The sequence below is a fragment of the Pezoporus flaviventris genome, unplaced genomic scaffold, assembly GCF_033815535.1.
Source record: "Pezoporus flaviventris isolate CSIRO_AGI_PZ_B2104156 unplaced genomic scaffold, CSIRO_AGI_Pfla_v1 ptg000066l, whole genome shotgun sequence".
In the NCBI taxonomy this organism is placed as follows: Eukaryota; Metazoa; Chordata; class Aves; order Psittaciformes; family Psittacidae; genus Pezoporus; species Pezoporus flaviventris.
In genome coordinates this window covers 19,287,466-19,315,331 of record NW_026892614.1, presented here as the reverse complement: position 1 = coordinate 19,315,331, position 27,866 = coordinate 19,287,466, and the positions used below count along the sequence as shown (strand labels likewise).

At 45.3% G+C, this 27,866-nt stretch overlaps 1 protein-coding gene across 2 annotated transcripts; it reads left to right on the top strand.

The window, feature by feature from the left end:
• Nucleotides 1–753: 753 nt before the first annotated feature.
• LOC133278556 (solute carrier family 22 member 2-like) lies at nt 754–11,954 on the top strand. Of its 2 annotated transcripts, XM_061471458.1 has the most exons (11): nt 755–2,015; nt 4,228–4,331; nt 5,428–5,582; nt 7,273–7,441; nt 8,392–8,506; nt 8,599–8,705; nt 9,344–9,558; nt 9,736–9,844; nt 10,018–10,130; nt 11,202–11,301; nt 11,807–11,954. In XM_061471458.1, exons 1-11 carry the CDS (start codon nt 1,605–1,607, stop codon nt 11,871–11,873), a joined length of 1,665 nt encoding a protein of 554 aa, XP_061327442.1. In that variant the 5' UTR covers nt 755–1,604; the 3' UTR covers nt 11,874–11,954. The 2 variants fall into 2 exon arrangements, with proteins under 2 accessions (XP_061327443.1, XP_061327442.1); XM_061471459.1 differs by lacking the exons at nt 9,736–9,844; nt 10,018–10,130 and having other exon boundaries at nt 754–2,015.
• The last annotated feature ends 15,912 nt before the right edge of the window (nt 11,955–27,866 follow it).

Sequence of the window (27,866 nt, the reverse complement as noted above, 5' to 3'; positions counted from 1 at the left end):
GGGATAGGAGCAGAAACCCTGCCAGTCAACAGCATGGCTCTCTGTAAGTGAGCCTTTAAGACACCAGCCTGCATGGCACAGTGCCACCCAACCCCTGTCTGGACTGCACACAGGGGAGATTGGGGAAAAAAGGGCCAGTCTGGATCTAACTGTTGTAGTTCATCTGGAACTTATGCATGCCATTACCAGCTGTTTAAACAAAAACAGTAGGAAACAAGTGATGTGAGACTTTGGGGTGTGTTTAAGGTGCACCCTATTGGCTTTCAGTGTCACCCGCTTCCCAAGCGGGCTTTGATTTCAGTTTCCTTGGCCTCAGCTGACCACACACATCCTGCTGATGAGGGAGGCTGTGGGGACAGGCTGTGAGTGTCGTGGGTGCTGTGCAGCTGTGTGTACCTGCCCCTCTCCCCTGCAGCCACAGAGGTGAAAGTCTGGTCTGGGGTGGTGCTGTGGAGGTGCAACAGGAGGAGAGTTCTTGTTGCCTTGCTGTAGCTATTCCTGGTGGAGAAGAGGGGGCACATCTGCATGATGCAGGTGAAGATCTCAGATTGCTGCTCTACAAAGCAGCTTTCACAGCTGGTTAGGCCACTGTTGCTCTATGGCTGATAGGCACTTGGATGAGGTTGAAGAGCTGGTGGTTTCTGTTCCCAGGCCAGAATGGCCGTCTAAATTGGTTTCTTTTTTGGAGTGCATTGAAAGGAGATGTTAAAAAGATTTATTTATTTATTTCATTGTTGCCTAAACCTTTCAAGTTGCTTTTCAGACCCTTTTTTGCTCTTTTCCCATCTTCAAAATGTTGCCTTCACATTTTTCTTTTATAGAAGCACCTGCTGTCAGCAAAAGATGTTGGAGTAGCTGGTGTCTATCCATAGGCAGCACTAAGCACCACTGGAGCCTGATATAACTGGATTTATTTTGGGTGCCCCAAAAGCTATTCCTAGTGCCTAATTCTGTACAGAATGCTTTTCATCAGTGGAAAAATATGGTTGAGGGAAAACTGGGTTCCCTGATATAGGGGGGGGAGAGTTTTTCCTTGGAAACTGAGGAGTGTGGAGAGTAAGGGCTGAGACCCACATGATACTGAAGTTTGCAGAAAGGTTTTCCTTTACTGTCACATGGCTCAAACCAAACACTTGCATTTCACAGTGTACTTACCTGTTCTTTATAGAGCCTGGTTAATAAGCCTTGCTCACATGTGGTGTGCAGCAGCTGCTACATTAAACTTGTATATTGCTGGTATGTTGGAGTTTTCCATCTATGCTTGCTCCTTAAAATGCCTCTTACTGGGGGAGCTGCTTTGCCTAATAAAAAACCCCAACCTGAAGTGCTGTGGCTGTTAGGGGCTTTTCTAGAGGAAAAGAACATATATGCACTCTGATTAGGGGTTAAATGCAAATTCTCCTGGGTGAATTAAGGTCTGATTTCAAATGAAACCTAAAAAATAAAGCTTGCAACATGTAGTTTAATAATTTATGGAGTTACTCTTGACTTTTGGTCAAATGTCTTTGTTACTTAAACAGCTTTGCTGCCAACTAAATTTATCAGTGCTGCAGAGAGGACCTAGATGAGTTTTGTTTTCTTTTTGATGTGGTTTTGATGCTAAAATGCCAAACCTTGATGACATTTTAGAACATGTTGGAGAATTTGACAAGTTCCAGAAGCAAACCTTCTTTGTCCTGTGTTTGCTTTCCGCTGCCTTCACCCCGGTCTATGTGGGTGTTGTCTTCTTCGGGTTCATCCCTGAGCACCGCTGCTTCAGCCCCGGTGTCGCAGAGCTGAGCCAGCGCTGTGGCTGGAGCCTGGAGGAGCAGCTCAATCACACAGTGCCTGAGTGGGGTGGCCATGGAGCCAGTTTCAGCAGCCGCTGCAGGAGGTATGAGGTGGACTGGAACTCAACAGGTGTCAGCTGCACCGACCCCCTCGGCAGCCTTGGGGGCAACCGGAGCACCGTCCCTCTCGGGCCCTGCCGCCATGGCTGGGTCTACGACTCCCCAGGGACCTCTCTTGTGACGGAGGTAAAAGCAAACACCTTTCCCCTGTCCCCTCTATTACAGATAAGCCGAGGGATGTGGGAGAGGGTTGGTGTAGCCTTGGCTTGTTAAAAGGCTCCTGCTTACCTGGATGAGGGATCCTCTCTCACTGTGAACTTGCGCTTTGTGCTTTGCAACTGTCTTTCCTCTATCCTCACTGTGAAGCGTTAACCTTGGCTGCTCAGGAGGCTTATATCTCCTGCTGGGGAGCACAGCGTATTTCAGCAAATAAACCCTCAGGCAGATAAAGTCCAGTTCTGAATGAAACTGCTGTCACAGGAGAGAGAGGTCCAATTGGTAGGGGTGTGTAAACAGTGCCTGTGAAGGAGCAGCAGCTTGCAGCACTGCAAACAAAACCTGCTGATCCTGCGGGGACACTGCACAGACCTCCCTCCAGATCTTCCTGCGATCCACACCCAGATGGGAAGATCTCGATGTCTTTCCTTTTTTTAAGGAACAAAGTCTTTCAAAGTTGGTTTAAAACACACTGAAATGGCACTGGGGTGGGGGGGGGGAGTAATAGCTTCCCAAAATGCAGTAGCTTAAGACAGGAATAAACTGTAGAAAAGCTGATGGCTGGTTTGTGTTCTCAGAAGATGTGTGAATAAACTGAAAATGGTATTTCAGCTACGTAAAGCACCCAACCCCCTGAAGTACTCTGAAAATAAATCAGTGTCTGGGATGAAAAATTTGATTGTGTAATAGAAAGTTCCACCAAATTTTTAGGGGTGGTGGAAGTCAGGGTTCTTTCACCCATGTATCTAACACAGACACAGGAGCAGGTAAATTCTGTGCTATAGCAGCTTCAGTATTTGCAGCTTTGTAAGAGGCTGGAGCTACATTTTTGTTGTTGTACTGTAAGTGTACTTCTTTCAGCCAAGTATGGACTGGGTGATACTAAAGAGGAGGCTGGACACCTCAAACAGAAGGTGACTCAGGACTTACACAAAGTGCCAGGCATATCTTGCTGCAAAATGCTTGAGCAGACGCTGTGTGTGATCCAGATGCCCCCACCACAAATCTTCTGAGATTATGGGAAGCTGAAAACTTGCAGTCCATGTGGATTTGTGTTCTCACATCAGTTGTCTTCCCTTTTCTTCTGAAGGGGTGCAAGGTCACTCCTGTGGGCTGCTTCCTCCACAGGATAGCCAGGAACGTCACATGCCTCTGCATTTTGGCAGTGTGTTTTTGGGTATAACTGCCTCTGTAAAGGCTCTCAGACTCTGTTATATTGCCCCTTTCTGTGACACGTAAGCAGCAGAAAGGATCAGGCAGAGTAAAACATGTTACTTTGCCTGAAGCTAAAATTTTACACATGGAAGAATGTCCTCATGGGAAGACCCACAGAGCATCAGGAGGAATATTTGGTTTTATGTTGATGCATAGCTTTAAATGAGCCCAGCTACCAGCAGAGTGGGAAAGGATTCTCAGTCATGTTAGGACAGTTTTTTGAAGTGACTTATGACTTGCTCTTTAAGTAGCTTTTATGTGTATCAACAGCTGAGATATGAGAATTAAGGCTAGATGGCAAATACATGTGGGTATCCATGTGGTATAAAGCTTGGCTCTGGATACAAAATACCTGGTCTCCAGGCATGTTAGATTGTAGAAAACCTTGCTGAGCAGGTTGAGCAGCAGGCCAGAGCAGGGAGAAAATGCTCTGGCCTCGGGCAGATGCAGATCCCTCCTCCCACCCTCCTTCTGGGAGCCAGTGAGTGAGTGCTCCAGGGGAAGTGGGACAAGGCAAGCTTCTGCAAGAGTCTAGGGTACTTTCTGTAGAGTCCTGAGGGGTCTGCAGGGACTGCTGTCGTTTATGAGGGTTTGAGGCAACCAGAACTTCTGAGGAAGGTTCACAGTCACCTACAAAGAAAGCTGTTTGAAAAGCCCAGGGTGATCATCAGGTCCATGCTGGTTTGATTAACAAGGCCTACCTAGCACAAGTTAGGGTCCTGATCCTGACAGGTAATAATAATTAACTTATGCTCTTTCCAGTAATGAGAGATGAGGCACAAATGGAACATACCAATAACTGCTGAAGGGTTCGATCCTGTTTTAAATGTTGGACATGTATCTAAGTCTCATATCTGGGTGCCGATAAAATGGGCTTTGACCCAGAAACTTTAACTGAAGATGACCCATGGATGTGAGCCAGCTCTTCATTTCACTCTCTTGCTTCTAACTGTGGTTGCTCCTTCAGTTTAACCTGGTGTGTGAGGACTCCTGGAAGCTGGACCTCTTTCAGTCTGCTGTGAATGCTGGGTTTTTTATTGGCTCCATGAACGTTGGCTACATAGCAGACAGGTATGTGAGGGCTGGCAGCAAAACCCCCTGACCTCCCTTATCAGCAGCATTCAGCAGCTAGGCTTAGGTGAAGGCAGAGAAAACTTGTGCAACTGCTCTCCTCTCTGTTCCTCTCAAAACAAGGCAAACTGCCTGGCGTTCAGTCACAGCATGAAAAACAACACTGCCTCTTAGGTCATACATGGTGGTTTGCATGGATCTCGTGGCTGGAGAATCCTGCAGAGCCTGCAGGACTACTTTGGGATAACACCCCCCAAACTCCCTACCATGCCACATCAGAGCCATGGGCTGTTAACTGAAGGCAGGAAACACTTGTTTGGAGCCCACAGTTGATGTGTCACACTCTGTGTGGCTGCAGCTTAAAAACAGCTTGCTTTCTTTGGACAGACTTCGAAATAGCAGACACAGATAGGTACAGCAGCATCTGTTTAAATCTGTACAGTTTAAAAGCAGAAATCCCCATGTCCTGGCGTCTTTAGCTCCCTCTTCTGAGACGGCAGAGACAGCTGCCGCAGCCCAGGCAGATGGTGTTAAAAAGAAACAAATGACAGTGTCTGATGGCCAATTTTCCATCTTACTCCACTCCTGCCTAGACTGTTAGTACAGCAGGCTCCGAGTTGCTCCAGCTGTGGAATGCAGCCCACTGTAGGCATCAACACCCATACATACTAGATTATTTTGGAGATGAAGAGTGTGGTATAAAAATCTGTTAAATCTGTGGTATGCAGACATCTAATCATAATATTAACCCATACTTATTTTTCACCTCCATAATATAAAAAAACAAACGGATTACTAATCTGCCTGTTCTAAAAGTCAGGGATAACAGTCACAGTCCAAATACATGTAAATATGGGACTATTGTACTTAAGGATTTTTTCTCTTTCCTGAAAGCCTTTGCAGAACTTTGTGGAATTAGCACAGCAACCTTTCAGGGAATAGAAAAGCAGGTAAGTGAGTAGTAGGTTAAGAATAAACATCCAGTATGTATTTACCCCTTGTATAGGGATTTATTTATTGGATTTTTAAAGATGCACAGAGCTTTTACTAGTTTAAAACTAGTGGTTTGCTTTACACATATTATCTTCCGATCCAGGTTTGGCCGTAAATTTTGCCTCATAACTACAATTCTTGCAAATGCTGTCTTTGGAATCCTTCTGGTCTTTGTGCCTACCTACCTGTGGATAGTCATCATTCGTTTTTTCCAAGGGCTGGTCAGTAAGGGCTGCTGGATCACCGGCTACATCCTGGGTAAGTTCAGACCTTTTCCCAGGAGCAAGGCTGACTGCAGAAGAAGAAAACCCCTAACCTCTCCCTCCCTCAAAAACCAAACCAAAGAAACACCAACACAATCCTGAACAAAGCCATTTTTAAATGCCTCCCATGCTCTTTTATCAAAGAGTTTTCTCCCTCTTTGACTTCTCAGAATTGTTTCAAGCCTGCTCCAGCCCAGTCGCCCATGGAGTGATGACAGAGGAGGCCATCAAAGAAGCAGGCAGATGATGGGGAAAATTGGAGGCATTTTTATGACATAAAGAGCATTAAAGGGTAAACAGAGGCTTCACAGCCTAAAAATAACCGAAGAACACCATGTACTTGCTGAGAACAAGACAAGCTGTTTGGGTATCCGTGCACTTGTCTGAGTGGAGGCCAACCCTGGGGATTGCAAATTAATGTGAGGAGCCAGGTTGTACTGATGCTTCTCCCAGTGGCTTAATACTGATAGCAGTTGATGGTGAAGCATGGGTTGAGGGCAGCTCAGGACCACTTCCTGGTGGAGCTGCCTGGGACTTCTCTGGTGTGGAATTTAGACTCTTGTCAAAAGTAGCCCAAACCAAGCGATCACCAAAACAGCAAATTAAATTCTTGGAATGCTGCCTAATAGAGCCTTCTCTGGATTAGCTCTGAGTGATCCTGTTCACTGTGGTAAGAATGTAAAGGTCAACACTGTAAAAGTCCATTAGGTCTTCCAGCAGGGACATCTTGCAAATGCAGTTATCCAACTGTCTGGTCTAAATAAAACAGAAACGTCTAGCCCACAATGCAGACCGTCTCCTGCCAAGACACGATTGTTCCTTCCTGTGCATATTCTAGGTGCTTCCTGGGCCTCTTAAGTCTTTTTTCCTGGCACAAATGAAATCTTCATCACCTCTTCTGGGGAACTTTATGCCATTTTAGAGTACAAAATCCCTTTCAGGACAATGACTGTCCTTATCCTGATGTTTTCCCTGAGTTACACCTTGTTACTTCTATATTTTTCCTTGAAACTCTCTCATGAGAGGTGTCACGCAGAATCATCCCCAGAACCCTTTTAAACTTGAATCCTTTCCCTAAGGATAAGCCAATACTGAATGCCCAGGGAAGGGTACAAGGACAGAGCAACCTTGTTACTGCACTCTCCTGGGACTCTGGTCCAGATGCAAAACTTTGAGTATGCTTGTGCCTGCCTACTTTGAGCCCTGTATCAGTCAGAATTAACCAATGGGTCTACCCTGTGATGTTCAGCTGCAAAGTGCAGATGCCATCCTGTGGTACAGGCATATCTTATATACTTGCAGTGTAATGCAGGCTGCATTTCAAAACCAAAATAATCGGTCTTATTGTGTTGGAGACATTATGTAGGATAGTGTTAGACAAAATCTATCTGTACACTTTGATACATGTTCAATTTACTCAGATTTCCATGGCAGAGGTCAGTACTGGATGCTGGTGTAAGAGCAGGAGCAGTGTTTTCTCCTCTGTTGGTGTTTGGGTGACAGAAAAGCAAACCTGCCTCTGTGAGCACCAGGGGATTTTGTCCAGAGGCTTTATGCCAGGAAGCTCAGGATTACCAACACAGCTTCTTCAGGGCATTAATGAAGCATTGGTCTTCCAATGTCCCTGCAGAGCAAGTTACTCCTGTGCCGAGCATTCATTCACCTGTGTCTGTGCATGTTTGCAGCAACAGAAGTCGTTGGTCCGAAGTACCGGAGGACGGTGGGCATCCTCTACCAGATGGCCTTCTCCATTGGGCTCCTGGTCTTTGATGCCATTGCTTATGCCATCTCTCACTGGCGGTGGCTGCAGTTCACTGTCACCCTGCCAAGTTCCTTCTTCCTGCTCTACTACTGGTAAACGGGCTTTTGTTTTACCCCTGCCCACAACCTGAAAAACAGCTTCTCTTGCCACCCCAGGCTTGACATGGAGGGAGATTTGGCACCGCTTTTTGGTTGTGAGCACCTCTTAGTGCAAAGAGGAGGTTCACAGCAAAAAGGAGAGGGAAACGGAACTCTCTCAACTGAGATTTCAGTGCGTCTTAGCCTGTGTACCACACCTGACTTGTGTTTAAAAGTCCACTTTGAAAGCAACTTGTGGAGAGTGGTTTAATATCATTTATTATCTTTGTTACGCATTTCATAAAGGGAAAGAAATGCCTTGGCATAATGTACACACTAAAAAAATGGTTATTGAGAGATTATTGAATGCTGACATAACTGTAGGAGGTTATGTTTACATGTTCTTTTAAGAAAAAAACTTGAAGATTTTTGTGGTCTGACCAAAAGAAGACACATGGGTTCACTTTTATTTTGGATTCTTTCCTCTAATTGATATTTTTCAGTTTAATTGCTTTGAATTTGAGAAATTGTCTGGCTGGGTTGAGAGGTGAGGAATAGTAGAAAGAGATTTGTTGTTTTCCTTTCTCTGTATTTGTGAATTGGTAAGCCAGTTCTAGCTTGCTTGCTTCTTCTTAACTTGTGCTGGCACAACTGGAAAATGGCTCCCTAAGAGGAGCCAGTCTGTGGTAAACATGCTGAATAAAACGATACTGCTACTCTCACTTAAAGCTCTTCCCTATCTTTAGTAAACTCGTATCTCAACCCACTACCCCAACTGCGCCTCTTCCCACTTCAACAGTGGGATGTACAACTTTTCCTGATGGGGTGCAGGGGGCAGAAACACAAAAAAAAACAACCAACCAAAAATCCACCTGTCTCTCTTCATCCAAAGCACTCTCTCCAATCTCCATACATGGGAGCACTCTGTGGGCTTTTTATGTTTATATCATCCACTTCCATTGTAGGTGCCTCCCAGAGTCTCCCAGGTGGCTGATATCTCAAGGAAAAAATGACAAAGCCATGAAAATTGTCAGTGATATGGCTAAAACAAATCAGAAAAAGATGCCTTCCCATTTTGTGGTGAGCTCTGGATTAGCTTGTGCATGTAAGTAAGCATCACTGTAGTTCCTTGCAGTAGACGCTTACAGTACTTTGTGCTGACTCTTCTACAGGATATTAAATTTGAAGAGGATGATGGTGGAAAGCAGAGTCCTTCCTTCTTTGATCTTATCAGGACACCACAGATGAGAAAAAACACATTCATTTTGATGTACAACTGGTAAGGTGATAATGATGGAGAACTGTTTTTGAAGCAGTGGTTTTGAGGGCTCCAGCAGGATACAGACCTCTTCAGTTGACTAAGCTTCAATTGTGGTTTAAGCCCTGCTGGTAACTCAACACCACACAGCCATTTGCTCACCCCTCTCCCTTCCCCCTACCCCAGGTCGATGGGGAGGAGAATCAGAAGAATGTAAACCCCAGGGATTGAGATAAGAACAGTTTAATAACTAAAGTACAATATACTGCTGCTATGACTACTACTACTACTACTGATAAGGGAAATAACAAGGGGAAAGAATATAAAACTAACTGGGAAAAGGGAAAAAAAAAACAATAAACACAAGTGATGCACAATACAATTGCTCACCTCTCGCTGACCAATATGTTTGTGTTAGGTGTCCTGTCTCTGCTTCCTCCTGGCTTCCTGTGCCCCTCCTCACTGGCAGAGCATGAGACTGAAATGTCCTTCATTGGAGTAAGCATTACTTAGCAATAACTAAAACACTGATGTGTTGTCAGCACTATTCTCAGGCTAAAGCCAAAACACAACACTGCACCAGCTACTAAGAAGAAAAAAATAATTGCTGTAGCTGAAACCAGGACACTAACAAAGCCAGGATGTTCTTCTCCACCCAGGTTCACAAGCTCCGTCCTCTACCAGGGGCTTATCATGCACATGGGAGTAGCTGCTGGGAACATGTACCTGGATTTCCTCTATTCTGCGCTTGTTGAGTTCCCAGCTGCCTTCATCATCATCATCACCATTGACCGCATTGGGCGACGTTACCCCTGGGCTGTGGCCAACATTGTGGCTGGGGTCGCCTGCCTTGTCACAGCCCTGATCCCAGAGGGTGAGTCACCTGTGTGAGGCCATGTGAGGGTTCCCATTCCTGCATTCACACAGGTGAAACAAGGCCCCTTAAAAATATAAAGTGACATGGGATCAGAGGTCCCCTTAAAATAACATTGGTGTATTGATACCCTATGTTGGGATACTTTTAGGTGTGCTGAGTGCATTTTCTCTGCAGACATACATTGGCTAAAAGTGATTGCTGCTTGCATCGGGAGAATGGGAATCACAATGGCTTTTGAAATGGTTTGCTTTGTAAACACCGAACTGTATCCAACATACATCAGGTAGGTGCATCCTCCTCCCCATTGGCATTTGCTCTGAAAAAGTAGAGAAAATAAGAGTGGATGAAGTCCCACATAGTGTTTGGATTTACCCTGTGCAGGGGTCAGAGTTGTCGTCCACCCCATTCCGTCTGCAGTACTCTGATACTAACATGATCCCTTTGCTGTTGAACCAGGAACCTTGGGGTGATGGTCTGCTCCTCCTTGTGTGATATTGGTGGAGTCATCGTCCCATTCATTGTGTACAGACTGGTGGAAGTGTGGCACGATCTGCCACTCATAGTCTTTTGTAAGTGTCACCTTACCTCCTTGCTGGCCACTTCTGGGGTGCCACAGTGGGTCCCAAATTTCAAAGGGAGGAAGAAACCACTTAAGGCAGTTGCTCCAAGTTCAGCAGAAGCTCCTTGCTGTCTGCACAAGCCACAGTCTCAGTTCATAACAACCTGAATCTTGTTTATGCATTCATGTCTCCTTTGCCCTTATTATTTTTCCTTGCATTTTAAGGGAAATTAGAAGCGAATAGTGGTGGGACAGATGGCAAAGAGTTGAGAAGCATTTTGATGAGATTAATATTTGATGGATTCAAATGTGATGAGTTACAGCTCTTCTGTGAGGTTTCAGTCCAGGAGCCAAAACCTAGAATTTCACATCACTGCCTGTTTAATGGTGTACAAGTGTGGCTTTTATTCTCCTGCTTTTCTGACAGTCTGTTAGCTGGCTATTCTTGAGCTTTTAGGAAAGAGGTTGGTAAATAGATGGAAGATAAGTGTTGTCAGGCTAGTGGCTTGAACTCTCTGGTCAGGGTCTGCAGAACTGTTCTGAATCTTTAGATCAGCACACTATTTATAGAGAAATGTCTTCAATGGCAATATGCAGTTTTTAACAGACAGGACACCTAGGAGGGTGCTTAGTAGATTTAAAATATAGGTGCCAAACATGTACAAAGTGGGTAAAAAATTATCAGTGGGAAAGTTAATCACATTGTGTAGGAGATAATACATTTTCCATTATTTTCTAATCTCTTGTGAATGGCAGAAACACTGAATCCATTTCCTGGAACACTCTCACACTAGAAAAGGTCCTTTTCTCTATAAAGGAAGGCTCATCTGTCCAGTCTGAGATGCCCTAGTTCAGTGCATAACTCGAAACTGAACTTGGCTTATTGCTATTTCCATGTGGCAGCCTCTTCCTTCAGAGGTGGAATGGCAGTTTTGCATATAGAGCCTTGAGGTGCATGTCTTGTAGAAGGAGGAAATAAAATTCTATTCACAAGTCCTTTGTGTCAGACAGTAGAAAGTGTTGTATATGTTGGAAATTCGTATATGTTAACAAGCTCTTTGTGTATCTGTTTGATTTGAAGCTGTGCTTGGTTTGATTGCTGGTGGATTGGTGTTGCTTCTACCTGAAACTAAAGGAAGAGTTTTGCCTGAGACCGTTGAAGATGTTGAAAACTTTCACAGGTGAGTCAGGATGATAAACTCCTAGCAGATTTCACTTGAAATGGTGAAAAATCCCTGCCCAGAGCTCTCTGGGGAAACCCAGGGTTACTTGGCTGCCTCCTGTGTTTCCAAGAAGCTGCTAGTTAGTTCCCGGACTCTTCTTGGAGTGGTTTTGGACTCTTGATCATTTCTCTACCTAGGCATTTGAAAACAAGCAGGGTACGCTTTACTGGCCTGTGAATAACAGCAACAGCACTAGTCTCTCAAACCTGCTGCAACACTATTAAGGACAACTTTATTTGTATTTAAAAAAAACTAATAGTGGAACAGAAAAAGGGCAGTTTTGATAGCAGCTTACTTGTGTGGTGGTTGAAACACCACTATCTACTGAGGAGCCAGAGCAAACCTAGAACATTAGGTGCTCATTTTCTCTGGGGCAGAGGCAGAGTAAGTGAAGCATTGAAGTTAGGTGCTTACTGAACACCTGCATTCCTGGTTTGCTGCTCATGTCTTGTTATTCTTTCAGGCAAAGTGCTCCAAAGGCCAAAAAAATCTATCTCCATGTCCAAACATCAGAAGTAGCAGACGACTGAAGAAGGCTTAACTCTTCCTGGGCAGGCTGCTTTAGGGCACTAGCATAGAAAGGCAAATTGCAATATAAATGCTCTCTAAAATGTCTTGCCTCATTTTTGTGTCCCCCCTCCCTGTTTATTCTTTATTATACAAGGTTTAGGGGTTTCTGATGGGATTGTCCCTATTACTGCATAGCTGCTTCCCTCTCTGATAAATATTGTTTAGGACTGGGAAATTTCTGGACTGGCTCTATGTGGACCTCAGCATGGGGACAGATATTAGCAGCTTGGGGATACTGGAATCCATCCCCAAAGAACTTGTCTTGTTAAACAGGATTGTCATAGTGGATAATCTTTTTCTTTTTTTTTTTCTGGTTCTGCACTTCAGGGAGCATTGGGGACAGAACTGGGTCTGCCAGGAAACAGCCAACACCTTTCACAAATTTCCTAGTCCATCCCATTAAGCAGCACTAACAGACCTGGAGTTGCAGAGTTAAAAAGCATAGCAGTGTTGTGGCTCTCCTTCACTGTTCATGTTGCTGGTCCCCAGCCCTGCTCTAAAATGCCGCTTTTCATTAAAGGTGCTGTAAGCAGGGCACAAGCTACTGCTGCCCTTTGATCACCTTCAGGGAGAGAGTTCCCAGCTGTGCAAAGTGTTGCTGGAATCTTGCAGGCAGGGTGAAATTAACCCAGGATGGCTTCCCAGTGCAGTGGTACGGTGACCTTGCCCTTGCTTTCAACTGGCCTGAGCCTCAGTTAATGTTCAGTGTTGCTGTGGGGGCCTCAAGGGCAGGGAAGCATGTTGTCCAGTGAAGCAGGGCCATGACAAGGTCGCTCTGAGATGGGACTGAATAGGAATTACGTGACTTTGTCCTAGGCAGTTGCAAAGCTAGTATTTGCTTCTGGGTCAGAGGAACAAGCTGGTCCCGAGGTGGGCAAGAAGGACAGTGGGGATATAATTATTTGTCCTGTGGAGCTGGTGTCCTGCTATGGTTGCAGAGGTGTCTGCTCTCCGACAAAAGAAATCAGTCAGAACAGCTGTCTTTATTATAATTCATTGATTCATAGAATCATAGATTCAAAACCATTGAGTTGAAATCTGCAGAAATAAAATGGAGAGGTGACATGAAGTCAAGCCCTTGGGCAGAGGGAACAGAAAAATGCCAGATCTCATCTGATGTTGTCTATAAGCTTGTGGAAGCTTGGGTCATAAATGCCTGCATGTAAGCAAAGTGCAGTTTGCAGTATATAGCACAGTGTCCCTGTTGGCTTTTGTTACACACAGTTCCTCAAAAATTGGAAGGCACAAGTAGGGGTCAGTCCTGATGCTGAACAGGGGGTTCCTGTGTGGCAAACCAAAGGATTTGAAGAGGCTGGAGATTTGATGGTCCCTGTTCCCTTCTCTATTCATTTTAGAATCATAGAATGGTTTGGGTTGGAAAGGACCTTAAGATCATCAAGTTCTAACCCCTGTGACATGGGCAGGGACACCTCACACTAGACCATGCTGCCCAAGAGTGTCCAACCTGGCCTTGAACACTTGAGTCAGAGTCTCTATCTGCTTCCCCCTTCCCAACATTTTTTGTCTTAGGGGAAGCTCAGTGGACTCCCCTGGCTTACTTTGTCAGGTCGCTGTGTACTTCTGGTTAATGACTTAGCTAGTGAGTTCAAGAAATGCTCTGACAGACCATCTTTCAAAGCTGCACTGGCTTTTTAATGGGGATCTTGTTTGATAACTGTGATCTTTACCCATTTTCTCATCAATTTTGCCTGACTATTGAGCTCTTCTTGATAAGGGTTTTGTATATCCCTGTTCCTTTTAATTCCCTGTATCACTGTGACTCACTGATAGTCAGAAATAAATTGTTTCCAAAGGAAACAAGCTTACTGGAATACTGGAAAGGCATCTGTTTCTAGCTGACAGAGTTACATATTCAGTTAGAAATATGATTTATAAAAAACATTAAATTAGTTAATGTCCACTTACAAAAATAGCATAATAAATGCCAGCCAAAATAAATGTCTTCTGTTCTCCACAATAACATCCCATCACTCAAACTTCCCTCCTGTCATAAGCCTCATACACAGACAGTTTTGGCTTGCCTTGAAGTCGAGTCCAAGAGAGCCTCATCAGACCATGAGAAGAGCCCTCTCCTGCAACAGTCCTTTCCCAGTACTCAGCTCTGAATGGCAGAAGTGCAATGCTGCGTGGTAGCACTGACATTAGGAGCTCTCTAGGGACACAGAGCTGCCGTTTCCAAGGCACCTCTGACTCCTGAATGTCAAAATTGGCACCTGATCTGTGGTCAGAGACTGATCAAGTACATGAGTAGTAGGTCTAATTCCATAGAGAGAAACATGTTTGGAAAGAGCTTATGAAACCTTCCCTGGAGCACCTGAAGTGTTTGCAGGAGCTGTCCCAGGTATGACAAGCTGCACAGAAAAAACAGCACTGACTGGCCGTCTGGCGTGAAGAAAACGGATACCTCAAATCCAGCAAACACAGAATTCATAGGCCTTTTCCCCATTCCTTCTATTAAATTTGAGGCTTCTGGGTTTGTATTTTCCTTAACTCTCTCTGGGTATGGGATTTTGTACTGCTCTTGGGTGCTTGCAGTGCAGGAACCATGGTGAATTGGGGCAAGATGGCAGTGAGCAGAGCAGTAGAAACCCCCTCGATATTATGAAATACATGCGATTTACCTTAGCAGCAATGATACACTACTTCATGTCTTTTCACACCTCTGCTTGGTAAGAGGTGTGTTGATAAAAAAGACCCTTGAATATGAGTATTTTGACACAGAAAAAGGGGTATTTCAGGTATAAAAAGCTGTGAGTCACCTGAAGAATGGTGCTTCTAATGGTTGCAAGATCTGTTCACTGCTCCTTCATATCCTGAAATGCCTGGACAAATGGCTGCTATGTCTCCCCTCTTTTGCTCTCATAATCTGTGCATCTTTATCTGTGTCAGTTCTGGGGAAAAGGATGGAATATGTTCAAATTCACTAGAAGCCTGGCCAGAAAACAAGAATTTAGATCTAAGTGAAAGGGGTGTGGGGGGGGAGGCTGACATATTTTTCCATTGTAAAAATGAAACCAAAATCTTCCCAAATGGGTGTGAGGAAAAGCAAAAATTGGCATAAATGTGTCAACTTTTGTCCTTCAAAGCAGATGGGGATTTCCAGCCCACAGCTGAAAACTGGTTGTAAGATTTTTGCTGTACTGCTGTAGCTGTTTGATGTCTTTCACCTGACAGGGCCTTTTGTCAGAAGTGTAGCTGTGCACAAGATGTGGCTAGAAAGAATTACTTAGATAAACCACTATCTTCTAATGAAAAATCCATTTAAGCAGAAAGTTGAAAACCCCCATGCTCTGGTTCACTGGCAGTGAGATAATTGTTTACTGAGGGCTGGAAAATGGTCTGCCCAATCTCTGTATAAGTGAGCTTCTTCACAAGCATGTTTATCTGTGTGGAGGAATAGGTTGGGATTACCTGGGACTGTGGTAGCCACTTTCCCCACAAACATTGTGTGCACAACCTAACTGATGCTGGTTCTGCCTGTAATGAAACACGGGAGCACAGGCTAGTGAGACAAACCCAGTCCCATCCTTACGTTGAGGCACTGCAGAAGTACTATGGGGGATGGCTCTGCCTTTTTGCATTGATCCTCCCCCTTGGAGGAGGGGGAAAGTGAAAAGAAGGGAACAGTGGCAATATGTGTCCAACAGAAATTATTTTGGGGCCTGATCAGCATGGGACAAAGGCTACTCCTCATTGTGCTCTCCTGTGCTCTGAGAATGCAAAGGGAAAAAGCCCATTTCTCCAAGACAGACTGACTGTACAGAAGGAGTGTTCACCCCGTGTTACCTTCATCTCTTCAAATTCCAGTCTAAGCCTCTCACTATTTTACTGAAAAACATGGTAAACATACACAGGAAGGTCAGCTACAAACCATTCAAATGGTTTAGATTCTAATCTGAAAAAAAAAAAAAACCCACTGGGCAGATATATGGCACAATGACATTCATGACTGAAAAGAGAGATCCACCTACATCCAGAGCTAACTGTGAAAAAGGGGGACCAAAGAAAATTGAGGAAGGAGCACCTTCTGTTTCTGAGAAAAATTCTGTTTTGAAACTAATTTATGGCCACCTGGATACTGTTAAAATTAATGTGAAACAAATTTATCACAAAGATGGGCAAATATTTCTTGGTGTGTGAGTTAAAATTTAATCTCAAACTCTGAGCTCGCATTGCCGTTTGCCACTGTGAAAGAAAACAATATCTCTTCATTTGTGAATGTGCAAATTTCCTGTGGAGACACTGAGAGGCTGTAAAAGTGGAGCTACACTGTGGCATTTATGTGGACTCTTAGCTCACAACAGCCTTTGAAAACTGGGGCTTAGGACCCACCATCCACCCCTTTGTAAAGTGACACATGGACCTTTTGAATCAAGTTTTAATTGCATTCCCCTTTGAATCATTAGTGTTGTTCAGCAGCATGCAGAAAGCAGATAACCAGAGGAAACAGTTCATTTCACACCTATGTACTACCTACCTACCTGCCTGCTATATAGTCAGTGCTCACAGAGACAATAAAAAGCAATGATCACACATGACTGGAAGAGGTCCAGCTTCCAGCAGTTCTCACACACCAGGTTAAACTGCAAGAGCAACCATAGTTAGAAGAGTGGGAATAGTCAACACAGACCATGGCTGTTTGAGGAGGAGAGAAACCAATGACACACAACTAGAAAAGCTAAGCCTCTAATCTCTTAAACTAACATCTGCAGTACATCTTGTCTGGATTTTCCCAAACCCCATGGAAGAGTTACATCCTGGAAAATGATTGCAGAATGGCACATGAGGACAGTGAGAAAGGAGAGAAATTCTGAGCAAATTAAAAACTTCAGAAATATCTCCCTTCTACCTATCTACGTGAAATCTGCAGGACACTTGGAGAATCATTTCCTTCTCAGGTTCCAAGGGCTGCCTCTAACTGTGTATTATCTAGTGGCACGAAAGCAGTGCTGGGCATGAGAGGTGGCAGGGCTGCCATGAGCCCTGCTGGAGGAGGGCCAAGACATGGCTGTCCTGCTTCTCATTAGCACTAGTGAAACACCAGGATTTGGATGACTTCTCTCTGCAGTGACTCAGTACTCTGTAACTTGCTTTAGATTGACGATTAACAGATTGCCAACACACACACAGGGGAGGAGGCTAACTGCTGTTAACTTCAGAGCTAGAAATATTCAGTAAGGTATAACTAGACTGTCTCAGAATGAAGCATGAATATCTTTGGCTGCTTATTTAGTCTCTTTCTAACCCATAAAAGTTTACCAAATGTACCAAACAGCTCAGACTGGTTTCCCTGGCTTGACTGACTTGGGATGTCTGGGAGTGCTCTTTGACAAATCCTTCTGTCCCAAGGGAAAGTGAGATGAATGTGCTTTGTAACGGTGATGACAGCGAATCAAAGGAATATAGGAATATGACTACCTTGCCTAAGGAAGCTGTGAAGTATCCAGCATCACAGTTTTTTAAGAATGGGTTACAGAAACATCTGCTGTGCATGGCTGAGGTATAGTTAATACAGATTTGGGATTGGAGGAGCAGAAGAGATCTCTCTTGAGGTCCTTCCTATGCTTCAGGTCTCTACATGGTTTCTAGACTGTTAGTACTGGTTTGCACTGTTTTTCACTTTCTCCATTATCTAGTTTGGAAAATGTAAGTTGGAAGAAAAGAACATGGAAGCTACTAATTAATTATCTGACAAGTGTAGCCTCATCCACTGCTTCTTGTTCACTGTAAGTGAATATCTGTTTGGATCATCACCCAAATGCGTAGTTCCTCAGTCTGCCTTATGGGGTGCTACCCTCAGCCTGGAGGCTGAAATACTGAATTATGAGAATAGCCGTTGTCTAACTGATCACAATCTTGTCTTGTGCCCCAAAGAGGAAGCAGGCCAGCCCCTGCGGCACTTCTGAGTCAGACGTGCCAAACTGAGCTTACAGGGGTTTGCATGAGGCTGCCCTGCATCTGAGAAGCTGAGAGTGGCCCCAAGCCCCATCACTAGCCCTTGTGTGCCCACCCTGCCCTCTGCCTCCTGCCCTGCACCCTGGGGAGATGGCCGGCAGGGGCTGCAGTAAACCACATCCTTGTCTCACCAACACTTTATAGATACTTCACATGAGTTTATTAGGCAATGCTAATGTGTGAATGTGTGCTTAAGCAATGGAGACATCCTCTTTTACTGAGGGGCATGATTTATGTCAAGTTCCCATAGCCATGGTTGCATAAGATCCTTTCATGTTGCTCCCGGTTTGCCTGCTCTGCATTGTGTCAAATAATGTAAGCTGTGATGGAGGACTGGAAGTGGTTCAGTTCAGATGAACATCAGAAGTGTGGATTTGGGAAAAAAACTGCCAGCAAAGTTTCTTCACGCAGGTTTTATTGCCCCTGTTTCTAAGCCAGACTATAATGACTTTGCAGCTTGTTCAGCACTTCTGCCGGGAGTCCCTGAACAGGCTGCTGTCCCTGGGTTAATTTCCCCCTGAGGAGTAGTCAGTGACCTCTCTGAGTTTTATGAAGCATAAAACTAAGCAATAAACAAAACAGGTGATAAGTAACATGATATTTTAAAGGGCTATTAGTAACAAGTCCTGTTGAGTTACAACTACTGGCATACCTAGAAGCTGTCATGAGTGACAAGTGGGACTGCTACCTTGCAATAAACATCTTTCACAGCTAAGAAAAAAACTGACCTTTCACCATTTACAACTAAATTGTTTGCCTATCTCTGTTCAGGTCTGTTTTACATCAGAAGCAGATCTGCTCCCCCTGTTAATGCTCAAGGAGCTCACTGCAGGAGCAAGTTCTAAACCTTGCATCCACCTGCACACAGACTACTCAGCAGTGCACATATTTGGTGCGTTTGTTAACAGCTAAAACCTGCATCAGCCAAAATTGAATTCAATGCAACTAGAAGTGCGTAAGTGCATCCTGGAAATCTGCTTTACTCCCTTTCCTGGTTCTGCCTAGTGTAGTTACGTGCTGGGGAGTGTGAGAAGGAAGAAGGATGCATGTAAGTTCATAAGCCAGTTGTTCTGGCAGAAGGTTGTATCTGGTTTTGAGGCAATTAGAGGTTATTTCTTTTGGAAAACCTCCAGGGCATTTGAGCATTCTCTTGTATTGCCAGTAAGAAAAATACTGTCCTACAATGGAAGTGAACACTGTGTAGCTTCACATATTGCATGATGTCCAGAGATTTTTGTTACTGACATCTGAGCTGCCCTCTAACATCCTGAGAAGACTCCCTTCTGCATATGGCAGCACCAGTCTTAAGGGAAGTGAGCATACACCCCACCAACATAAGGACACATGGCTCTTGTCATGTGGACACACACGAGTGTGTTCGTGTGATCTCTTTAAGATGTTTTGCAGCAGGATTTTTTCCATTTTTTCCATGCAGCAGGGAGTAAGCACGCATGCAGTTCTGCTGGTGGATCTGAGTGCATGTGAACAGAGGCAGCGTGACAGCCTCCCAGGGTGGCATCTGTACTGAGAAACTAAACGGGCTGTGTATGGGCTCAAGTACTGTCCCTTATCCACACTGCTTAATCTTTGAAAGCTGGAGAGGGACTTTTTATAAGACCAAGTACTGATAGGGTAAGGGGGTAATGGCTTTAAAGTGAAAGAGGGGAGACTTAGATTAGATGTAAGGATAGAGGTTCTTTACTGTGAGGGTGGTGAGGCACTGGCACAGGTTGCCCAGAGAACCTGTGGATACCCCATCCCAGGCCATGATCAAGGCCACCTGGTCTAGTGTGTGGTGTCCCTGCCCAAGGCAGGGGGGTTGCAACTAGATGGTCTTAAGGTCTCTTCCAAGCTTAACCATTCTATGATTCTATGACTTTACCACTCTCCCTAGTTCTGTTTTGCCTGATTCCTGTTAGCACAGTCCTCACAATGCCCAGGCAGGTTTGGGGTGGTGATGCTGGACAGGCTATTTTTGGTGGGCAGGAGGGAAAATATCACCCTGACCAGGGATGGTGTATACAAATGTAAGCCATGCTATGCCTCATACCTCCGTCATTAAGTAATGAGCCTGCCTATTTTATTTATTAGCACAGATGTAGCACAACATCAATCAGAATATAACTCATAAGGCAGCCAGAGGAGCAAAATAAAGATAGGGTGTCTCTTAGCAGAGGGCATCTGTGCCTCTGGCAGAAGACCCATACTGCCCTGCAGTGGCAGGTTTGTGAAACAGTGTCAGCTGTGACAGGTTTACGGTGTATAATCACTGATCCTTTCAGTTTACAGTAGTGAAACATTACCATGCCTGCTTTGAAACATGTCAGCCTTCCAAGAGCTGGGATAAGCGTTCCTGTACTCTGACCTTCCTGACTTTTAGTGGTATGTTCACAGGGTTGGGAGAAATGCCTGAAACACTGCTGTAAAAGTTACAGGTACATGGCACACCTAATCCAGCCATAAAAAACAATGCATACTGATAATGATAGCATATAGAACTTCTGGCTGTCAAACAATAACCCAAAGATCTGAAAGCATCTTCTCATGAAATCTCTCTGAAAGACTGAGAAACTGAGGCAGAAGGATCTAACAGGCTACCTCCTCAGAGATCTTCTTTCCAGATCTTTGAGAGTTTAGGCCAAAATGATTTACTAGAGGGGCCTCAGAAAGACATTCAGTTGCACCCTGAGTCTTCTTGCACAAGTAAACATTTCTCTATTATTTCCTTCTCATCATCCATGCCATTTAGTAACAATTTTTGTTAGGTGCTTACCTATGCATGTGGTCCTTATCACAGCTCTCTTTTCTGTGAGTATAACAAGAGCATAGGTGTTTAACAAGGAATTTTGAGCATGATGCTTTCTGCCATAATTAGGTGATACCATGCACCTGAGCAAAACATACCAGGTTCAGAGTAATGCAGTGGAGAATCACTGGAAACATCCAAACAAACAGCAAGTTGTGCTCCCACTGGGAGCACTGCCTCTGTATTGGGGTGCAGATACATGGGACAGCTGAGTCAGTCTGATCTCTTGGTGGGAAGGTCCCACTCTCCATCCCATTTCCTGCAGCCTGTTCTGGCACTTCCTGATCCTGTACTCCACGAATTGAGTCAACTCCCTAATTAGGCATAGGCTGATCCTAGCAAATATCTGGGTAGATTTATCCTGCAGTAGTCAGTTGTAGGGGTTCAGTGAAGGGATGAGGAAGAATTGGTGTAAGACAGAAACCACATGGCTGGGAGCTGCTGGGGGAGGGAAGCTGGAAAGGAGGGGAAAGATGGTGGTGGGGAGACCAGCTGCCCTGTAGTTCTTGGTAGGCTTCACCTGGCTAGTATCAGCCACATAAAAGCAGAGCATCTAGACTGTGCTAGCTGTCTACCCCTCTTGTCCAGGCCTGTCCAGTCAGTAGAGAAGGACAGGTATCTCCATATATATATCCACATGTATAACAGGAGCTTACGGCAGTGGTTAATAGCAGATCTATGCACCCAGAGCTGTTAAGAGCAGTCGGAGCAGCCCGCAGGACACAGCCGATCTGGACAAGGTGTTGACACATGGGGACATTTCTGACTAATTAACCAGGGCACAAAGTGCTGGGCTCGTGAAGGAGCTGACTGCAGTGGCCAGACACGAGTGAATCACGGTGAGAGAAAGGTGCTCGTCAGAAAATGCTTAAGCAAATTTGGACTGCCAAAGAGTCTGTGATCCAGCCGTGCCTTGCGTCACGGGCTCTCAGCCCTCCCGATCAGCACTGAGGACTGAATGTCTCAGAGCTGGCTATAGAGGGAGCCTACACACCTTGGTTTTGGGCTGCTAAAGAAGCCTGAAGGCAAACAGCATGTGTTTGAAAGCTGGAGAGGGACTTTTTGTAAGATATTTATTAGCACCATGAGAATGTATTTTTATAACTGAGAGAAACAAAATGTACTATTTGGTTGGCTCACGTAGTACCAACACATTTTTCTTAGATGATAATCACACTGTATTTGTGAAAACCCTCTATTTTTTGGTTATTTGTATCTAGATCCAAAAGTCACAGCTTGAGATGATTTCCTCATTGAACACTAATTACTACTTAGTATTGCGCAACCTAGGAGTATCTCCCTTGATGACAAAGATAGCTCAGTGCACAGTCCTCAATCCTTGGCTTTTGCTGTGGCACAGAGAACAATGTGTTGCTGGAGTTTGTTCTCTGAACATTTCATTTCTGCAGTCATGAGGTGACATGGCTATTGCCAGGGTTAGGAGTGCTGCTGAGCTGCTGTGTCACTGGCATTTGGGTCTATGGGTTGCAGGAGCATCGTGTGAGGAGCTGATTGGGCGGGGATGAAGGATGCTTGCCCTGCCTAGGGAAAGGGAATAGGCTCTAGGGCAGCTTGGCTTGTTGTGAACTTCTTCCGTGGTCCCCAGGGTGCTGCTGCTTTGCTCTGACCTTCCAAGGAGACAGCAAGGTCACCCTGCCGTTTGCACAGCTGCTGTTATCAAAGAGGGCAGTGATAACAGGTTACCAAGGGGAGCAAAGGAAGGCAGTCCTGTAACTGCTGGCACAGAGCCTGGAGGGTGCATTAGGCACTTCAGGAAGAGCACACATGCTGATCAGAGATTTCTTCCTAGCCCACCCACCCATGCAGTTCATGGAACTCCTCCCAGAGCTGTCTGGAGGGGGTGACTACATCCAGCAACAGAGCCAAGGCTGGACCTGGCCAGACCAGCCTTCCCAGCTCTGGGGTGATACAGCACAGGCATAGCACAGGCTGTTCAGTTATCCTCGTGTCTCAACACAGCCTCCTGTCACAGCCACTAATGTGGCTCAGAAGCACACAGGTCCCAGGGCTTCAGCGTCTGCTGAGCAGCATTGTATGGCTGGCAGGAACAAGTCCCATCCCCAGAGTACTTGCAGTCAAAGTCTTAAGTTTGTTATTTCTTTCGCGTATAGCTGCTGATACCAGCTATAAGGGTAGCAGGACTCGACACGAGACAAGCAGCGCAAACAGTAACAAGTATTACAAGGCTAGATCTTACACAAGGGATTTGATAAACAAGTGAGGAAAGAGTGAACCTGGTGACTGAGGCTGCAGCATAGCATACATTTCTGCTAGTGGCAAAGGTAAATTTTGCTGTCACAATGTTCTGGGTAACTGCACTTGTGTAACCTGGCAAGTGCTGAGGTGATGTCCATTTTATGGTTCCCAGCCTGGGTATAGTCACTTCGGGGGTGACCCCTCTCCTGTGTATAGATTCTCCTTTTGAACCAGCAGCCCTACAGGGATGGGAGCTGCTCCATGCCTTGGATAAGAGAGAAAAGATGAGGTAAGTAAGTTTCAGATGAAGCACAGCTCAAAGAAAACCTGTGTATTTGAAAGGGAAGAGAAAAAAATAAAACCCCATAGGAGAAAACAAACCAGCGAGCAGATTTGCTGTCAGGACAGCCAAAAGACACTGATGTTTCTACCAAGGCTGAGAACTGGCCCTGTTCAGCAAGACTTTAATACGTAGTTGATTGCAAGCTTTTAATTTTGCAGTGAGGTCTTGAGAATGTGACTGCTTGATTAATTGCTAGATTGCACATATTAATCATGTACTTATAGGTGTGTTCAGACAGGGTATCACAGCTGCACAGCATGATGTGAGGCGTGCAGCCACCCCGGCACCTTGCTCCCTCTGCCTTGGATGAGGCTGCCCTGCCTGCATGGATTAGAGCAGGGGATGCCCTTTTCCCACTTCATGAGGCTCTGCTCCTAGCATTCTGGGAGGACAATCAGCAGCACATCCCACCACTATTCCCAGTATCAGGGGGCCCCAGATCTCTGCTTTCTGGAGCTCTGCCCTGGCCCATGCCTTTCTCCACCTCTACACAGTGGGGACAGCACCTATAAGGCAAAGTCCCACTAAGAAGGGGAGAACGGGGAGGAACAAAGTTCCTTCCATCTGGGAAGATGGAGAGGAACAGGAAGGCATGGGGAGAGACTGCTCTTGTCCTTCAAGGCCAATTGGTCCTCTTTAAAGATCCCAAACTCACCTCTGCGCCCTGCCTTAACCTGTGGCAGATCCCTCAACTCCTCCTGCAGCCACTGTCCTTGGCCTGACCCCTGCTGAAATACCACTCGATCCTTGAGGCAGCAGAATTCCATTACCTGGAGCACTGGGTTGTCTCAAGCCAGCCCGAATAGAATAAAAACCGAGACCTGATTTTCTGAACTTCTGACAGCCCTGCTCCTTGTGTATCACCATGCAGCTTTGAGCATCACTGATGTGAACACAGTCTGTTGAGATGCAGGTAATTACCAAACCAACCACCTACACCATGCCAGAAGACTTCAGCTTCGGTGTCATTATGCAGATTATTCTTGGGTTTTCTGTATGATCCTCAGTTAAAGCACCATTTTAGCACCTCTGGGAAATGAGGAAACACCCATCTCCTATGGCATGGCTATAAATTGCTTTTCATTTAACAGAAGGTCTGGAGTAAGATACACAGCACCTATTAAAAACAGCATTGAAGCAGTTAAATTGACGTAGAGAAATTGTAACTGGGGATCAATCAGTGCAACAGATTTAGCAAGACTCTGCTTCTGAGTTTGAGTATTTTCATTTTTTCTGGATGCAAAAGGAGTTCAAACATATTCTGCCAGCTGGAATCTTCGGGGAGTTAAGTATCATATGCACGCCGCTGTGATGCAGTTTGTCAGTGCTTGTTTATGCAATTGTTATTAGCCCTGATATTTATGCTTCTAAAAGGGCTTTCTGCTTTGCGGCAGATGAAGCTATTGCTTCTGTTCAAATTGCTTGTAAAACCAGTTATTTTATAGCTGAGAAATGGCACATTCATCTGTTAGCTTCCATGTTCAGGTCTGCTGCCTCTGACACCATACAGGTGCTGCCCCAGTAAAGGAGGAGCTATCCAACACTATTTGTCATGGTATGTGCTGTTAAGTCTTCCCTTCTGGAGAAGCTGAGAGCTCCCTCTGTTAAGTTTTATTTCCATATCTTAGCTTGTTCTGTAATTTTTTGGGTTTTGATATCTTGTAATTTGGTCTTATGAACATTTGGACATCTGTCTACACTTCTGGGAGATAACGAAACATACTGATGGCACAAATCCAGTTGCAGCTACAAATGAGATAATGCAAATGCAAGCTCTCAGGGTCTGCAAGGATAAAGCAAGCTGCCGAGGAACAATGGAAAGAAGGCATCAGTAGTTTAAGTCCAAAGGGAACATACACACCTGATATTCATGGACAAGCAGATGGCCTTCGGTAGAGAATTGGGGTTGAATGTTACAGACCCATCAGGAATGCAGACAGCCCTGCCTCACTTTTGTCGCCAGGACTGCTGAAATTTCAGTGGGACTACATAGAATAAAAGAAACTGGTCAGAGGAGTAAGGGGAGTCAGATTCAGGGGCAAGGGAACTAGCTAGCAGGCAAGGTTGAAGCCAAACAAGTACCCTGTGCAATAGGACTTAGGAAATAGAGGCCAATGTTTTGTGATTAAGTCTTCCCCTGCAGTGGGAATTGTCCTGGTGTGCTGCCCAGCAGGCTTCAGTGCTCCCCACCCTACTGCAGTAGGTACCTTGATAACTGCCACCAGGGTAAGAAATGAGGCAGTGGGTGGATATTGGTGGTGGAAGAAGCAACAAAACAGTGATGAGCACCATTAACAATCCTGTGTGGGGCAGTGATAGGTGAGAAGTTGCCCACATACTTCAGTGAGACCATGCTGTTACCCTTGAGCATTGGTAGGGTTGGTTGCCTCTTGAGCAAGAAGCTTTTGAAGTGAAATAGCAATGGAGAAGCCTAGCCACTTTACAGCTGAGGGAAGGGGTGGAACACGATCGTTGGATTTGGCACTTGGGTGAACCACAAATCCAGTACAAGGACACTGTCAGGCTAAAGCAGGCCTGCTCTCAAGTTGGGAGCAGTTAGCCAAGTGAAAGCAGGGGAGCTCCCTGTGGTAAAGCTGTTCTCTGTGGACTGAAACTAAGGCCTTGAGTCAAGCACGTTAATGAAATGATGGCGGAAGCTCAGCCTGTAAGTTAAATAAAGATAAAAACAAGGACAAAGTGCAGGAAGTGTTCACAGAATCATAGAATCATAGAATCGTTAGGGTTGGAAAGGACCTTAAGATCATCTAGTTCCAACCCCCCTGCAGTGGGCAGGGACACCTTACGCTAAATCATATCACCCAAGGCCTCGTCCAACCTGGTCTTGAACACTGCCAGGGATGGAGCATTCACAACCTCCCTGGGCAACCCATTCCAGTGCCTCACCACCCTAACAGGAAAGAATTTCCTTCTTATATCCAACCTAAACTTCCCCTGTTTAAGTTTTAACCTGTTACTGTGTTCTGTGTACATGGGGGCAGTGTGTGTGCAGGGAGTGTCTTGCTACTCAGCAGGTGATGGTCAAACAGACGCCCCACAACCTTCATGGCCAGCAGTGCAAACAGTGCTGGTCCCACTCCTGTTTTCCAAGAACAAGGCAGCAGAGCCGTCAGCGTGGGCAGTTCTACAGTGCACAGGCTGCTCTCCAGGGAGGAATTTCGGACTGAGTGACCTTGTAAAAGGTATTTCCCCACTCTCCGATGGAGCAAGCTGCCTATTCAGTACCAGAAGCTCCCAAAAGCTTCTGAACTATTTGGCTTCTCCCATAAATACAAAAGTGGACTGTGGGCATACCAGAAGATTGTGAGACTAAATTGTCATTAAATATATCTCCATGGGTCTCTAGGTGTTGAAGTGGCTTGGGCAGCGTGATTAGCCACACATGTGTGGAGCATCCAGGTGACTATTCTTATCATACGTGCAATAAAGTATGTGCTTATTACATCTGCCGAAGCGATGTGATCTCAGCGAAGATGTGGTCTCAGCTTTTCCACCTGATGTCGGGGTACATCTCTGCTACAACCTGCAGCAGAATTGTCCCACACCAGTAATACTAGTACTGGTCACACAGCACACGACACTGACCTGAATCACCTGGAGGCAAACAGGATGTTTCTGTTGACTTAGTGCACATGACAGAGGGTCTCCACCAGCTTTATGATTTCACACTGATGTCAAGGCCTGCCCCAGGGTTACAGGTGATACTCAATCCAGCAGAGAGTGAAGGACCTCAGCCAGCACAGATACGGCTAGAAGGTCTCTTCAATACTTTCTGGACACCAGCTCAGTGTTTTACCTCATTTTTACCCACTAGGAGCCTTACAGCTGCACTGACCAGCACCTCCATGACTGCCGTTGCTCCTAGTAGTGCACAGGCATTCCCATGCACCAGGCATGTGTGGTGTCTGGGATTTGTGTGGTTTCACTTCGTTTTCTTGAATTGCAGAGGCAGAAGGGGAACAGGAGATAGAAATACAGCCATCAAGGGTCATACCCAGTGGGAGAGAGCATCTGCTTCAATGAGTTCGGACAGGGTATGTCCAGCTGGGTATGTGGACCTCATCATAGACTCCTTTCCAGGCAGGACCTAGAGTGAATGTACTCTGTGGTGGTTCATGCAGAGGTGCTCTGTTGTACTGATCCACGCTGACAACAGGCTGCAAAGCCATGCTCAATGCAAAACAATCCTGATAGTTACCAAGCAGGGAAAAAATATACTGCAGGCTCCCAAACTGTGATCTTATCAAGGACATCCTGTAACACTTGTGTGTGCACTTGGATAATTACGGGTGGCAACTGTTAAGAAAAAAGCTTTTAAGTAAGTCAGATGATAGCATGCAAGAACTCCATTTAAACTTCTGTCTGTGCTGTGGCTATCTTGAGATTTCCAGGCTCTATGGAACTCTATGGAAAAATAATCTTAACAGAATAGCCTCTAGATGTGCTAAATAAAACTGCTGCATAGCAAGTGAGAAGCTGAAACATGTCTGGAAAGTCTCATAAGCTCCAAAGAAATGGGCTGAGGCTTTTTAAGCAGGTGCCAGGAGTGAACAGTGACACAGGTTGACTGCAAGGTCACAGGAATGCCACATC

Excerpts from the sequence above, each read along its gene's own strand:
- LOC133278556 (XM_061471458.1), top strand. The coding sequence starts at position 1,605 with ATGCCAAACCTTGATGACATTTTAGAACATGTTGGAGAATTTGACAAG. Across the intron at positions 8,507-8,598 it reads AGATGCCTTCCCATTTTGTG|GATATTAAATTTGAAGAGGA; the intron begins GTGAGCTCTGGA and ends ACTCTTCTACAG. Across the intron at positions 9,845-10,017 it reads CTGTATCCAACATACATCAG|GAACCTTGGGGTGATGGTCT; the intron begins GTAGGTGCATCC and ends CTGTTGAACCAG.